Raw genomic sequence first — 16,394 nt, forward strand, 5'->3', positions numbered from 1 at the left:
GCGCCCATGACTCTTGACGGCCGGTGCAAAATGTAGTATTAGCCAGGTGAACTGTTGTTTTCACCACTGTCCTCTAAAAGCAACTGGTATATCCGCACCACGAAGGCTACGTAAGAAAATTTTATTATTGATATCGTGTCATTTTACACGCGCTTTTTTATGGATATTGATCAGGGACAATAATCGAAGAAAACAATATTAGAGTGAAATAAACGAGGTTTATTAACTGTGTGGCGCGAAGAATGACCAATGTATTTCTAGGTAATTAAATCAAAGGAGGAGGAGGAGGAGGAACAAACTTTTATTTAAACCAGCAGTTTAGCTGGCTGGGCCTAGGCCTCCCACGTGGGGACATCGAGGTCTTGCCTCTTCGCCGCCTCGCAGGCTTGCTGGGTAGCCCAGAGTTGGTCGTCGAGTTGGGAGCTGCGCAGGGCGGCGTGCCATCTCGACGAGAGGGTCACGGTATTATTTGTCGGGTATTGGTTTTTACATTCCCATAGCATGTGGGGAAGCGATGCTGCCTCAGTCTTACAGATCTTGCAAATGTTACTAGGGTAGGTGTCCGGGTAGATCCTGTGGTAACGTGTTAGTGAGGGGTACGTGTTTGTCTGTAACAGGCGAAGGGTGGTTGCCTGTGCTCTGTTTAGCTTGTGATGAGGGATGGGGAAGGTTCTTCTGTTAAGATAGAATGATTTCGTGAGGTCGTTGTAGCTGGTGAGGCGATCGCGTTCCGCGGGTGCACCTGCGCTGTCTCCGGCACGGTTGACAAGGCCTCGTGCTACGGAGTGAGCAACCTCGTTGAGGTTGGTGAGGTGCGGATGTACGTCGCCAGCGTGCGCTGGGAACCAGACGAGAGTGATTTGCTTCTCAAGTGAGTGAGGGGCTTGGTTTAGGATGCGTAGCGCTTGTTTTGAAATACGACCTTTGATGTAGTTGCTGATTGCCGTGCGGGAATCGCTCACGATGGTATGGCAGTCCGGATCAAGGGTGGCCAGGGCGATGGCCACTTCCTCGGCCGTCTCGGCGTTTTGGGTTACGATGCTGGCGGCATGTTTGAGCGAGCCGCTTACTGTGGTAGCCGCGGCGAAGCGGTGCCCGTCTTGATATTCAGCTGCGTCGACGAAGGTGACGCCCGTGGTGTCGCCATAGGCTTTAATGAGGGAGGCAGCCCTTGCCTTTCGACGTTCTTTATTGTAGTCCGGATGCATGTTTTTGGGAATAGGGTCGGCATGTAGCCAAGTCTGTACGTCGCGTGGAATTGGGTATTTCTCTCCATGTTGACGGTGGTAGGTGATGCCGAGTTTAGTTAGAATGTGCCGGCCCGTTTCTGTGAGGGTGAGACGCTCCAGATGAGACCGACGCTGTGCTTCGATTAATTCGTCTAGGGTGTTATGGAGTCCTAATTGGAGTAAAAATTCAGTGCTGGTGTTGTTTGGCAGTCCTAAGGCTAGCTTGTAGGCGCCGCGTATAATGATGTCCAATTTAGTCTTTTCAGCTTTGTACCAATTATGGAAGGCGGCGACGTATGTGATGTGACAGATGACGAACGACTGAACAAGGCGAATGACACTTTCTTCCTTCATGCCCTGTCGCCGGTTGGTCACCCGTTTCAGCAGCCGCGATGTATTGGCCGTCTGTCGGAGGATCTTGGATATAGCCGTTGAATTTGCGCCGTTGGCTTCGATGGTCATGCCGAGAACCCGGATAGTGGAGACCACGGGTATGGTTCCACCATCCCTCATGTGGAGTTGGATTTCCTCGTAGCGGCGTTTATGCGTAGATCGTAGTGGTGGGCGTCCACGGAGCGTGGGGCGGTATAAGAGGAGCTCTGACTTGTCGGGGGAACATCGGAGTCCCGTGCCTTCGAGATAATTTTCGACGGCATCGATGGCGTCTTGCAGAGCGGTTTCAATTTGTCCATCGCTGCCCGTAGTGGTCCAGATGGTAATGTCGTCGGCATAGATGGTGTGTTCTATGCCGTCGAGCTTCTGTAGTTCCTGTGCTAATCCGAGCATGACCAAATTGAACAGCATTGGGGAAATGACAGAGCCTTGTGGGGTTCCCGCGCATCCGAGAGTGAATTTCTCCGATTGAATATCTCCAACCGAGAGGAACGCCCTTCGGTTGGAGAGAAAGTCTCGTACGTAGTTGTAGGTGCGCTCGCCGAGGTTTAGTAGGGAGATGCGTTCGAGGATAGTAGAGTGCGCGACACTATCGAAGGCGCGCTCGATATCGAGGCCCAAGATCGCCTTCGTGTGTCGGGATTTGTCGTCGAGGATTTGATGCTTGAGTTGGAGCATGGCGTCCTGGGCTGAGAGATGAGCTCTAAAGCCGATGATTGAGTGCGGGTATGCGGACGTATCTTCGAGGTGAGAGTTTATGCGGGTAAGGAGTGCATGCTCCATAACCTTGCCGACGCACGAGGTTAGCGAGATGGGGCGGAGATTGGCAAGGCTAGATGGCTTGCCAGGTTTTGGAATCAAAATTACCTTGGCCGTTTTCCATGATGAGGGAATGGACCCTTGCCGCCAGCAGTCGTTTATGTACTCGGTGAGTTGTTCCACCGAGGGGTCGTCTAGGTTTCTCAGAGCTTTGTTGGTGACGCCGTCCGGACCTGGGGCTGAACGGCTGTTCAATTTGCGCAGAGCAGCGTGTACCTCGGCCACGCTGAAGTCCTCATCGAGGGCTGAGTTCGAGGACCCCGTGTACGGACCGTGAGGCTTTGCTGGCCCGGAGGGGATGTACTTTTGGCATAAGGTATTTGTGACGTGGTCCTGGCCGTGCGTCTTGGTTTCTGTGAATAGGAGTTTGGTAAGACGATCCTGCTGTTGTGAACGGGTGCTGGTATTGTCGAGAAGATGTTTTAGGATTTTCCACGAGCGGGAATGGTGGAGTTGCCCGTCTAAAGAATTGCAAAGTTCCGCCCATTGTTGTTGATTAAGGACTCGGCAGTGTTCTTTTATATTCTCGTTAAGTAGTGCAACCTTTTTCCTGAGTCGTTTGTTGAGTCGTTGACCCTTCCACCGAGAGAGGATGGACGTTTTGGCTTCAATGAGGTGGGCAAGCCGACTATCCATACGTTCAGTCGGGGCATCGGTTTTGATAGTGCGAGTAGCCAATTGGGTATCTGATAAAAGGTCGCGCGACCAAGATTCTATATCGGTGATCGGGGTGTCTGTAGTTTCTGCTGTGCGATGTTTGCGGAAGGCGTCCCAGTCCACCCACGTGAACTCCCTCGTTCTCGTAGATACAGCTGTGAGGTGCGGGAGAGTAATTTCAATGATCGAATGATCGCTGCCGAGGTCATATTCAGTATTGCGCCATTGAGCGTTCACTACATTTTTGGTGAACGTGAGGTCGGGCGTCGTGTCTCGCGCAGTGGAGGTGCCGAGGCGTGTGGGGAACGTCGGGTCTGTGATGAGAGTGAAGCCGAGATCGTGGGAGTCTTGCCAAAGGTTACGGCCCGCAGCGGAGCAGTGTTTGTAGCCCCAACCTGTGTGCGGCAGGTTGAAGTCGCCGCCGATGACGAGGGGGCTGCTGCCTGCGGCGTTCAGGGCCTTTTTAAAGAGCGTTAGAAAGCGACTGTGGCGTAGGGACGGGGCGTTATAAATATTCAGGATGAAGATGCCGTCCGTCCGCTTTTTGTGTGGGATGAGTTCAATGAAAAGGTGTTCGGTGCGACGGTCGTGGAGATCGTGTTCGATTGCGGTGATTCTGTGTCGGACGAGCGTGGACACTCCGTGGGGGGCGTTGGCAGCGATGAAGGGTCGATATCCGGGAAGGGTGATCGGCGTGTCGTGCGTTTCCTGGAGTATGAGTACATCCGGTTCACGTGAAGATGTGCGAAGGTGTTGACGAAGAACGGGCTGTTTGTGGCGGTAGCCTCGACAGTTCCACTGCCATATCACTGTGTCGGTGTTTTTGTGCGCCATGATGATGATTTAAGATTTAAGATTTAAGAGGCCGCCGGTGGCGGGGTGGGATTGTCGTGAGCGATTCCGCTCGTGTCCATGATTATAGCCGGGGTGACGGGGGTGGATGTGGTGAAAAGGGTCTGGAGGTTGTTTTCTACGGCGGTCACTCTTTGCATTACGGCGAGCAGAGCGTTGTGGAGACTTTCGACGGTGCTCTGTAGTGACACGAGCATGTCCTTGACTTCGGAACGCACCTGCCCCGTAGCTCCTCCTTGGAGGGCTCTCTTTTTTGGTGCCGGCGTCGGGGGTTCCTCTGAAGGTGTGACGCTAGGGGGTTCTGGGGCTTTGGGTGTGGGTTGTGTTTTGGCTTGCTTTAGGCTCTGAACCTCCTGTGTGAGTTTTTGAATTAAGTCGCGCATAACAATCAAAGGGTACATACACTTATATATTTACGATATATATATATATATATATATATATATATATATATATATATATATATATATATATATATGTACGGGGAAACAATAACAAATATTATAAATGCAATAATTGAAAAAGTGAGAACTCCCGACCGGGGGGGAATAAGCGCACCTGTTTGCAGTAACAAACACACCTATTAGTGAATGAATACTGGAAATAAAACTCATTCGCAGACATTGTTACGTCGCTACCGAGATGCAACAAGGAAGCCAGATAACGCAACAAGAACGATGGTTTATTGAGCAGCTTGTTTTTATAGTAAGCGCACGTGACGTTGCAGTGACGTGCACTGATAAGACTGCATACGGCTGACACATCAGACATAATATTCATAGCAGGCAAAACTATATATATATATATATATATATATATATATATATATATATATATATATATATATGTGTGTGTGTGTGTGTGTGTGTGTGTGTGTGTGTGTGTGTGTGTGTGTGTGTGTGCGTGCGTGCGTGCGTGCGTGCGTGCGTGCGTGCGTGCGTGCGTGCGTGCGTGCAAGAGTTATTGATATACTGTACGTCGCCGAATAGTCCTTTCCGTTCGAATGTAACGCATAACAGCACTATTGAAATCTCAAAAGTGAGTGACTGCATGCAAGTGAGGACTGTTATTCCGAATGATTTTGCTGCCGGAGAGTCATGGCTGTTGCGCAGAGGCGCAGTTCCTGAGAGAATTAACGGACGGGTGTTAATAAGTCCTGCTTAACAATTTCCTAGCTCTCATTCAATATAAACGCCCTGTTTTGGGGCAGCCTGTAAATCTGCTAACTTGATTCAGGCAAGAATTTTTGACAGTCTCACCTTGTTTGCAACCCATTAAAACTGAGTGCCCTAGGTATGTGGTACCACACTCTTTTTCAACGAACGCAACAGATCTGCACATATATGTACGTGTATGTGAGACATGCCGTTCCTTTAATTGTTTCGTTATGGTCGTTATGATAGTGCACCGGATAACTGAACGCAGCCGTTTATTATATACAAGCTGCTGAGTTGAGCGGTCATACATTTGGGAACGGCATTACATTTATGCATGAAATATATGATAAGCCTAACATGCTTTTCTCGGAAATCCGACTCGAGAATAATTTATGTTGTTTACACGTACCCCCAGAAATAAGCCGAAGAACGCAGCCACCTGCTTTTTTTCTTTTTTTAAATATAAGGAAATTCTTCGGTTTTACGTGGCAATACCATGCACGTTATATATGATTATGAGGCACCCGGTTTAGTTTTTGCCACCTGGGGTTCTTTAACGCGCACTTAAATAGAAGTAGACGAGTCTTTTTTCCATTTCGTTCCCATCTAATTCCGCGACCTGGATTGCACCATCGAGCTCCAGTTTAGCAGCGCAACTCCGTATCCACGATATAGGCACTAATTAGGCTACCGCGAAGGCTTTCTTTGTTTTTTGAAGTATCGACTGGAAAAAAATCCCCACGTACGGCTTACGGCCAAAGATTAGCTATAGAGCTAGAGAGCTGGTTAGGCGGCGTTGCTGCTCCGGGACATGCAGCGCCATCTGTGTCGCCGGCAAGCACTCATAGGTTGGCTGTTTGCGTGCGCCTCCAATGCGTCCTAGGGAAATGGCAGCGGTTAGCGACCACCGCGTGTTGTTTTACGGTTTCCGCAGGATAAATAATGTTGACAGCTACTTTAAGAAGAGTTGCTTGTCAATTGGGAGGAAACTGTACGCGAGTGGGCATGTGTACGGTGTCAAATGGGAATTACTGAGCGCGACGAGGCCGTCCGATATCGTCGGGAAATGCATAGCACAAATGAAATCCGTAGGCTACGAGGTGCGACTGCAGGCGAGCTTTTGGTTTTTTGATTCTCGTATGTGTAAGTAATTAGGCTGCCATTGCTCTTTTTTTTTTTAGTTATCAGCACGAGAGAGAATCATAACACAAGCGAGCTGCACATGCAAGGCTGGCTGCGCGGGCTGGTGCAAACACGCCGTGGCTGGGGCAGTGTTTGTAAATGATTACAAACAAACGTCTTGCACTGATTTGCCGTGCGCGTGGAACAAGCCTTCCACCCGGCCAAACCTTGATGCCAAGAAGCCTTCAAGAAAAAAAAAAAAAGGAAACAAGCTACTGTGAAACTCTGTCCCATCTCACTAACGGCCGCGCTTCATACGGCTTGACTTCTTTATTTTAGCCACGTTGTTATTGACTCCTAAGAATTGAAAAAAAAAAGTTGTTTGCTCCAAGCTGTGCTGACGCTCACCTTTGGTACCTCTAGAGCTTAGTCTTGGGCAACACGCCATCATCTTTCTTTTTTTTTTTTTTTTTTTGTAGCACGATAGAAATAATGTCGGCTCGTACGATGGTGCTGAGCTATCGAGCTCTTTTCGTTCCCAACAAAGTGGACACTGCAAAGGTGCGTCTGATTCCGCACCGGCCGCCAGTGCTCGCCATTCGGGCTGGAAAAGAGAAATTAATTGTTCATACATGAGTACAAAAGGCAAAAATAAGCACATTAAAGTTAGATCGTTCATGGACGAAGTCCGAGGCGTTGTTTATCTTGCGCGCCGCGCAGCCGTGATCCAACGTTGTCTTTCAGTTTCGTACGATTTCCAGAACCGGTAGAATTTTACAGGCAGTTCTTTTCCAACAGTGTTCCTATAGCTATTATGGCAGCCATACACGCAGCTGTACGGAGAAGTGCCGGACTTTCGCGACTTTTTCGCGTCCTTTTGGCGAGCTGCCATGCTGCTCTAACGTGACTGCGCGCCTGGGAGCAACTAACAGCCAACCTAACTTTACCGCCGCCTACGGCAGGTGGCGCTACCAGCTCAGCTGGAAACACCAGCGCACAGAGCTAGAGAGCTGGTTAGGCGGCGTTGCTGCTCCGGGACATGCAGCGCCATCTGTGTCGCCGGCAAGCACTCATAGGTTGGCTGTTTGCGTGCGCCTCCAATGCGTCCTAGGGAAATGGCAGCGGTTAGCGACCACCGCGTGTTGTTTTACGGTTTCCGCAGGATAAATAATGTTGACAGCTACTTTAAGAAGAGTTGCTTGTCAATTGGGAGGAAACTGTACGCGAGTGGGCATGTGTACGGTGTCAAATGGGAATTACTGAGCGCGACGAGGCCGTCCGATATCGTCGGGAAATGCATAGCACAAATGAAATCCGTAGGCTACGAGGTGCGACTGCAGGCGAGCTTTTGGTTTTTTGATTCTCGTATGTGTAAGTAATTAGGCTGCCATTGCTCTTTTTTTTTTTTTTTTTTAGTTATCAGCACGAGAGAGAATCATAACACAAGCGAGCTGCACATGCAAGGCTGGCTGCGCGGGCTGGTGCAAACACGCCGTGGCTAGGGCAGTGTTTGTAAATGATTACAAACAAACGTCTTGCACTGATTTGCCGTGCGCGTGGAACAAGCCTTCCACCCGGCCAAACCTTGATGCCAAGAAGCCTTCAAGAAAAAAAAAAAAAAAAGGAAACAAGCTACTGTGAAACTCTGTCCCATCTCACTAACGGCCGCGCTTCATACGGCTTGACTTCTTTATTTTAGCCACGTTGTTATTGACTCCTAAGAATTGAAAAAAAAAAAGTTGTTTGCTCCAAGCTGTGCTGACGCTCACCTTTGGGACCTCTAGAGCTTAGTCTTGGGCAACACGCCATCATCTTTTTTTTTTTTTTTTTTTTTTTTTTTTTTTGTAGCACGATAGAAATAATGTCGGCTCGTACGATGGTGCTGAGCTATCGAGCTCTTTTCGTTCCCAACAAAGTGGACACTGCAAAGGTGCGTCTGATTCCGCACCGGCCGCCAGTGCTCGCCATTCGGGCTGGAAAAGAGAAATTAATTGTTCATACATGAGTACAAAAGGCAAAAATAAGCACATTAAAGTTAGATCGTTCATGGACGAAGTCCGAGGCGTTGTTTATCTTGCGCGCCGCGCAGCCGTGATCCAACGTTGTCTTTCAGTTTCGTACGATTTCCAGAACCGGTAGAATTTTACAGGCAGTTCTTTTCCAACAGTGTTCCTATAGCTATTATGGCAGCCATACACGCAGCTGTACGGAGAAGTGCCGGACTTTCGCGACTTTTTCGCGTCCTTTTGGCGAGCTGCCATGCTGCTCTAACGTGACTGCGCGCCTGGGAGCAACTAACAGCCAACCTAACTTTACCGCCGCCTACGGCAGGTGGCGCTACCAGCTCAGCTGGAAACACCAGCCCTATAGAATGGCTAACTAAAACCGTTTTCGGCGCTCGAGGTCCGACTGCAATAAATGACCCCGTACGTCAATTACTCCGCATTCTGTTACGCGAGAAAGGCGAAAACTTGAATGGAATGTTGCGCTGCAGTTTACTTTTTTTTTTAAATCTATACCAATGCTTCCCGTAAATCTAAGTACAAGGCGCCGGATGGGGCAGATATGCTTTACTTGATTTGAAGGGGCAAGCAGGAAGGTGCTGCTTCGTCTGCGTTTCGCAAGACCTACTGATAGAAAAATATACGCGCAACTATACACACGAGAGATACATGCTGCTTGAAGAACGAGAAAAATATTTTTTCTCCAAAGGGAACCATAAAATAACAGTAGAATGAAAGCCGACACTGCGGCAGCAATGCACGCGCAATCACCGACCGGCATTAGAAGATAATAAAAAATAAATAAAGAAGAGAAAGGAAAGGGATTTATTCTTAAGGCATAAATACATACCATATGCAATTATGAACCCCATTTGATCGGTCTGAACGCAAATACCAGCGCGCGAAGTAGTACGAATGACCCTGCCGAGCAGTATCGCCAGCAGTTTCCAACGGCGCGACCTTGATGCAACCCAATCCACTTCGACCGCAGCGCCGCCCCAGTATTTTTCCACGTCGGGCGCCTCACTGCAAAGCATGCGCCGCCCCAGCCGCTCGTCCCACTCGACCATATTCTAGTACACTCTAAACATTCTTACACCGTGCTACAGTACTAGTACACTGTAACCGTGCTCTAAACTCATGGAGGAAGGAAAAAAACCTCCATGTCTAAACTCTACCAATATATCTCCACTCTACCCATAGTAGCAGTCACATGGTTGCAGACTGCAGAGAGCTTTTGGTGGGCGTACGCGCATGGTACGCATACGCGCCGATATTTGGAAATTCGTTTTCAACGCGCAACAACGTTCTTGCTATGCGAACGTCACGTCAACGCTGGGCCTGCCGAAAAAGCGGTCGCGGCACTTTTGAAGGTGTGTCGTGTCGCGCACTGTGAACAACTTGTTCGCGAGGTGTCCCTGTCCGATGGTTTGGTGTCGGCTCCCTCATCGTACGACTACAGTGCACTGTAGTACGACGCCAGTCGCCGTGGCCAGCACGACCAAGTGAGTTCAGCCGGCGCAGCGACAGCGCGAGATAAGACAGCGATTTGGTTCCTTGCTTTTTGTTTTTATACGACGAGTCGCGTCGCTGCATCTGAGAGGATGCGCGCGCGGAAAACGGGAAACGCGCGCGACTCCGATAAGAGCGCTCGCCGCAGCTGCACTGGCAACGTGTTGTTGATTTGTGCGGGTCCACTTCGTCGTCTCCTCCGGGGCCTGCCCCGAAGTTGATGCAGATAGGCGATAAAACAACGCCGGCGCTCTAAAAACGCGGAACTGTGGACACGAACCCGCGACACTGCGCGGTGTTCCCCAGCTTTGCTTCGCTTCCGCTGTTCGAGACCGGGAAACTGCGAGCGACGTCGTATCGCGTTTCGGTCACTTTAGATAAAAACGCCGCACTTCGTCCCTCCACAATATGTCGCGTTCTTTCGCGCCTGCCCGACAGTCTTGCCTACCGACGAGTAAATGGTAGAAACCGATTAAAAAAAAAAAAAAAATCGTGTGAGCGAGACGTCGAGGGTAGTGACCTTGGTGCAGGCGAGCATGGATGCGCGAGCGACGTGTTGTTGTACGGGTGGGGTGACACATGATGGATTCTGGGGGTTTCCTGCGACGCTGAACTGTGATACCTACCCACGACGCGACGTTAATAACGTTACCGCCCCTCATCGTGTCATTCGTCGCGTTTGGCTCGTGTGAGCTTTTTAAGCGAGGGTCGGAACCTCAAGTTGGCAAGTGTGTGCACGACGTCTGCTTCTGCTGGTGACCAAAGGTCCGTTGTCTCAACTACTTTTTTGGAGTGCCGTCAAAATGTAAGAATGTGCTGCACACTTGCAGACATATATCAGTTACTGTGACAGCGTTCATAAAAGAGTTCCAAGGACGAGGACTGAAGTCTACTGCCAACCATCACTGTTATCAGTGATGGTTGGCTGTTATCATTGTCAGATAATGCTGTAAAGATTAACCAATGACCTTAATGCTGTCATATAATGCTGTAAAGATGAACCAATTCGCCCCAATCATGGTATTGTTGCAGTTTCTGTGCTTTGGTGGCTTTTGTTTGATGCTGACGTCACACAAAGCAGAGTGGACGACAGGTAGGTGTGTCAAAAATGGTCTACACAATGATAGCTCTGAGAGGGACTTGGGCGCTTCTTAAGTGATCATTTACATTGTATGCTGGGGGCACTGTGTACTTGTTATTAGTGAAGTTGCTGAGAAATTTTCCATGAGTTCAATGTGCTTGTGTTGATTGTGAATCTGGTGGTATGTTGACAGGTGGTGTAAACTCCACTCATCGTTGCTATGGCAGATCATAGTGCCTCGTTGTCTTTTTCTTTTTGTGGTTGTCAGCTACTGAAAAAGCGATGACCTGATACTGCTCGGCATTATACTCTAGTTGCTGCCACAACTTTTCGTTTGCCAGATCATGAGGGAATTTTATACCAGATTTTTCAGCTACAGCTGTGTACAATTATTATTAAAGGCATGAAAAAAGTTGAAGGTAAAATAGTTATTGATGGCAGAAGCTGCTGTGGCAGACTTCAGGATCTGTTGTACTTGTCAATAGAATAATTATGGCACTGATTTCACTGATTAACCTTTATTACTTATAATGGGGCACATATTGCCATTTTTAATGTAAGGAAGCTGATCAGTGCTCAGATCATGCGAAATGACCCCCACCAACTTTGTGACCATTCACTAAATTGGTCATGAGGTATATATGTTGGTGGTCTGTCTGCAGTGGGGAAGGTTTGTCTTGCAGTGGGCAAGAAACGCTTAAAAATAAAGGATAACAAGCAGAATTGTAGTGCATTGTGTTGTGAGTTTGTAGGTGGATATTGGGAGACCAATGCTAGTTTCAGGTATCCTGCAACTAGCACTGGTCGTTTCACTGGCACTGGTAAATTCATATTTTAGATTCCATTTTATATTTTATGTGCTCGGTAGCACCAAAGTGAACCTGGCTTCTTTGGCAAATGGATGACTTAGGAGGGAAAGAAATACCAATGTTCTTCAGCATGGAGGCACACCGTATTCATGCACTAATCATTCTCGCAAATTCACAACAATGTGAAATGAGAAATATTACGGCTGCATAGAATGCATTCTTTTTGTGCAAGACGTATACGTAAAGAAGAGTCGGCTAGCATTGGAGGGTTTTAGAATAGGGGCCCCAAACGTTTTGGGGCCCCAAAGAAATAGCGTCAAAACCACTGCGCATGCGCGAGATGCAAACTGCGCTTGGGTTTTGGGTCGGGCATGCTATTTCACTGATTTAGCGGGAGTGCCATAAGCTGCCCCAAAAGCTTTGCGTAAACAAACATGGCGTTGCCCATCGAAGCGACGGCTCGAACTGAGCACCAAACTGGGCTCGATTCGTGGTAACGTGTGAAGTTTGTAAGCTAGGAAAAGTGGCTGTGGTTATCGCATTTTCTCAACTGTGTGTAATGAAGATTGATTCATTAGGCGTCGCTTATTCCCAATTCGATTGTCGATTTCATGGCTCATAGGCCTAACATAGATTAGCTTGTCTGGTGAAGGCATGTAAAGTTGGTTACTCAAAATTAAGCGCAACATATCGCTTGCTGCTAATAGAATAACTGATAAATTGTAATTAAATGCAAAAACACGAAAGTTAAAATTGCTCTTCTTATCTTAAAATGGTATAGTTTATTTTATTATTTATAATAGTTTTTATTTGACACCGTAATGGCGCTGCAAGTGCATGACGCTATCCGCAAACGCAAAGCCCTATTCTAAAACTCTTCACTCTGGCATGCCCCAATGCTAACACCCGCAAAGCTCTTTGGGGCCCCAAACTTTTGCGGCCCCTTTTCTACAACTCTCTATTGTTTGAGGCTTCTGTTATAGCAAAATATCCTAATGTGCAACAATTTTAAAAAGTTGCCACATTTACAAATTTTCATCTCCTAAACCAATGCAGGTAGCCTTTTAAAGCTTAGTGCACTGTGAGAGCTTAACCTTTCAACAATTGTGCTGAATATTGTTGCTGTATCACAAATTACCATTATTACAGTTTGCCTCAATTGTCTAGTTTTGATTTAAAAAATTAAAAAGAACACCATTAATTTTTCTCAAGATCTTGTAAACAGATGTTCACAGACCCTGAAAAAAAAAAACAATAAGAATTTTATCATGGCATTATTATGTGGCCCATAGAGTTCGACCATAATGTTGGTTGAAATTTTGTACTCCCTGCAAGATTTCACTTGATCTCGTTGGATGCCATCCGCATGGTGTGGCAAGTGATAACATAGCCTCATAATTTTCAGTGCACTTGCCTACAGAAATTTCAGAATTTAGAACTAGAAAGCTCGTCATTCCTGGTCTTGGTGCATGGCACAGGTGCACAGGCCGAAAATGGGCATCTTAGACAAGAGATGAGGTTTGTGTGATGCATTCACTGTTATTCTAAGCGCTGCCAAGACAGATGCTGCGGCTTTGGAGCCACCACAGGGGACGCTATTGGGGTTAGGCGTGTGTGTGCTGATCACCCAAGTTGGAATTTCCTGGCAAAGGCAAATTTCAGGATTCAAATAAGGAGAGTTTGAGCCCATAGAAATGTATGGGAGCCGGCCAGGACCTCCTGTGGGGATTGAAGTAACCAAAAAATTGTATTAGCCAGCGTGGAATTGAGGGAAGTCTACTGGTTTTTTTTTTTCTTGCGCTAAGTACAGTAGGACACAACAGGAACGAAACAAACACTGAATATGAAGCGGACACGAAGTGACACACGGGAGCGCACACAAACTACCAACTGTTAGAGGACACACATGCAAAAATACGTAGCCTGTGAAAATAACGTTGTGCACAAGATACCGCCTAAATTTCGCAAGGTATACGTGAGCCAGACGGGATGCTGTCTGATTGACAGGCTCAGAATACATCGTTACGCATGCGAGCAATTAGCCGCATCCAACAATCTCGCCATCCATCGTAGAACGTGCAAATGCGCAGTTTACTTCGACAGGACGACAGTCGTCGCTAAAGAAAAAGATAAAATAACCAGGGAAATCAGAGAGGCTTTAGAGATAGAAGAAAAAGACAACTGTGTGAGCTCGCCTTCAATCATGCTAACAAAGGACGAAATCACTTTCGCAAAGAATGCATGCAGAATACACCAATGGATTCATAACAACCAGAAATGTGAGAATGCAAGCTGAGAGTATCTGCTGTAACCATAGTTCACGTAGTCGCAATACGTCGTCGTGTGCTTTAAATACTGCATAATGATGTGACAATAAACCAGTTGGTAGTTTGTGCTCCCTGCTTCACTTCGTGTCCGCTTCATATTCAGTGTTCGTTTTGTCCCTGTTGCGTCCTACTGTACTTAGCGAAAAAAAAAAATTAATGCACACGAACTAGCCCAATTCATGCCTCTTCTAGAAGTCTACTGTACTTACATTTTTCCCTTTGCCAGTGTAAGCTGACAGTTTACCCCCAAGTATTGTTCCTTCTGGACTGCCCCATTTTCTTCATGTTGCGAGAAAAATTATGGTGAAAAAAGTGGTTGCTGCCTTCTGATGCATTTTTTTTGGTCATACAATTTTTTCTGCAAAATCATCTAAAATTTGGGTAAGGTAGGAAATTTTGACACAAAAATTTGCTAGGCACCCTGTAAATGAATCTTGTAGTAGGACCGGCTCATTGGGAACAAGGGATTTGTACAGATCTTGAAATGCCAAATTTTTGTTAATGACAGTGGTCAGTGACTGGGGGGGGGGGGGGGGTATTCTCAAAGTATCCACCTAGTGGACATTCCATTAAAGCCACTGCTGATTGGCTGAAGCTTAACTACCGAGCAGTGATTCCACTCCTGCGCCAACTGCGCCAAAGTGCGCCAAATGGGATTTACTGCGCCATCCTGATACAATCGACGAAAATTGCGCCTAACTGCGCCAAACAGTCTCGGATTTGGCGGCGTCTATCGCCGACAATTGCACCAACGGGGAATTAAAACCTGCAACGCGATGATAGGGCTAGCCTTAGTTGCGAACAGGAGACGAAACAGCAGTAGCGCGTGCGTCCCGATTAAGGGGGGACGCGGCTTTCGCATCGCGAAAAATGGCTAAAAATCTATTTTTTAATCACATTTTCAATTTCTGTAACTCTTATTTTATCTGATTCCGAAATATCATCGCTGAAAACCAAAGTAGAAGGGCTCTAAAAAAATTGTTGTATCAGCCAAGGTGCCGAAAAATTTCGCGGACATCGCGAAAAAAGGCATTTTTCAAGCCAGGATATCTCCGGAACGGGGCAGCCGAGCGCCGCCATCTTGGACTCGTTGGAAAGCACATTTCTCCACCTTCAAATTTGCCGCTTCAGCTATCTCCTCCATACAAAAAAATGTCACAGTTTCGCCCTAAGGGCGAAGCAATGAATGCGATAGCAACACAGCAATGTCATACGAAGTAAGGTGAGCGGCTTTGGTAGCAACAACACGCAGAACTGTTGTCGACGCCATCGGCGTTTTGCCCGCGTTCGCTCAAAATGCGTGCGGCGTTGGTGACTGTTGCCGGAGCCTCTGATATAAATAGGCACTGCGTGCCGCAGCTAAACGTCGCCTCATTTCCCTCCCCCTCCCCCACGGCCTCTCGCTCGTTGGAAGAAGGCGCGTTTGCTCTACATACATGGTGATTGTGAAGGAGAACAGAGACGCCTACTTCTGCAGCCCTTAAGCGAGCACGGCGCAGAACGCGCGTTTGTTCTCCGCCGTGCGTTCACTCCCCGTGAAAGACGCGCCCCTCGCGCCCTTTCACTCGCACATACAGCGTTCGGCGCGCGACGATTTCTTCTCCAAATGACGTCATACGGAACCTCACGGCGACGGCGACAGCGACGGCGACGGCGACGCCGACGGCAGAAATCTGCTTTTGAGTGTCCATATAATTGCTATCGCAATAAAACAAGCTCAGAAAAAGCAAATGATTGAAGGTCGTGCCGGAGCCACCGATTGCCCGCGCCCGCCACGTGACTCCAGCGCGGTTCGCCAAATGGTCCGGTTCTCGCTTCGCGATGGCGTCGTCTGCACCGCTTGTTGCGGTATCTTCGCGATCTCTGGGCAGTTTCCGTAATCTCGATTAGTATTAGAGCGGGCGCTACGTGGACATCGCTGTAGCGTGGCTGATCCCGCTTTTTGTAGACGTCTCAGACCCGCGGCTAAGCATTCGGAGCATCGGCGACGCGGATTCGCGACCTAGCTTCGGGCACGGAATCCTCGGTCACGCGGCTAAGCCTTTCGCGCGTAGGCGTCTCCGACTCGGCGATCAAGCACATTGCGCGCGGGCTTCTCGGATCCTTGCCTAAGCCAACGCCTCCAATTTAGGAGGTGTTGCCTAAGCATTTCGTGCATCCGCGCCTCCGTCTGCGCGACTAAGCACATCGAGCGACGACTCCTCGAGCCCGCGGCTACGCATTTCGCGCGTCGGCACATCGCTCAGCGAGTCTCGACTCCTCGGACCCGCGGCTAGGCACTTCGCGCGTCGGCCCTGCGAGCGTCAACTCCTCGAGCCCGCGGCTAGGCATTTCGCGCGTCGGCACCTCGGAAGGCGCGACTAAGCTAATCGAGCGTCGCCTCCTCAAGCCCGCGGCTAGGCATTTCGCACGTCGGCACATCGCTCATCGAGT

The 16,394-nt window shown here is 48.4% G+C and overlaps 1 protein-coding gene across 1 annotated transcript in view; it reads left to right on the forward strand.

Moving 5' to 3' along the window:
* The first annotated feature begins 9,333 nt into the window (after positions 1-9,333).
* LOC119430943 (uncharacterized) overlaps positions 9,334-16,394 on the forward strand; it is a 125,650-nt gene continuing 118,589 nt past the window's right edge. The window contains exon 1 of the mRNA XM_037698410.2: positions 9,334-9,737. Coding sequence (XP_037554338.1) covers positions 9,658-9,737 — 80 coding nt within the window. The 5' untranslated portion in view covers positions 9,334-9,657. The remainder of the gene's footprint in view (positions 9,738-16,394) is intronic.

The sequence above is a fragment of the Dermacentor silvarum genome, chromosome 10, assembly GCF_013339745.2.
Source record: "Dermacentor silvarum isolate Dsil-2018 chromosome 10, BIME_Dsil_1.4, whole genome shotgun sequence".
Lineage (NCBI taxonomy): Eukaryota > Metazoa > Arthropoda > Arachnida > Ixodida > Ixodidae > Dermacentor > Dermacentor silvarum.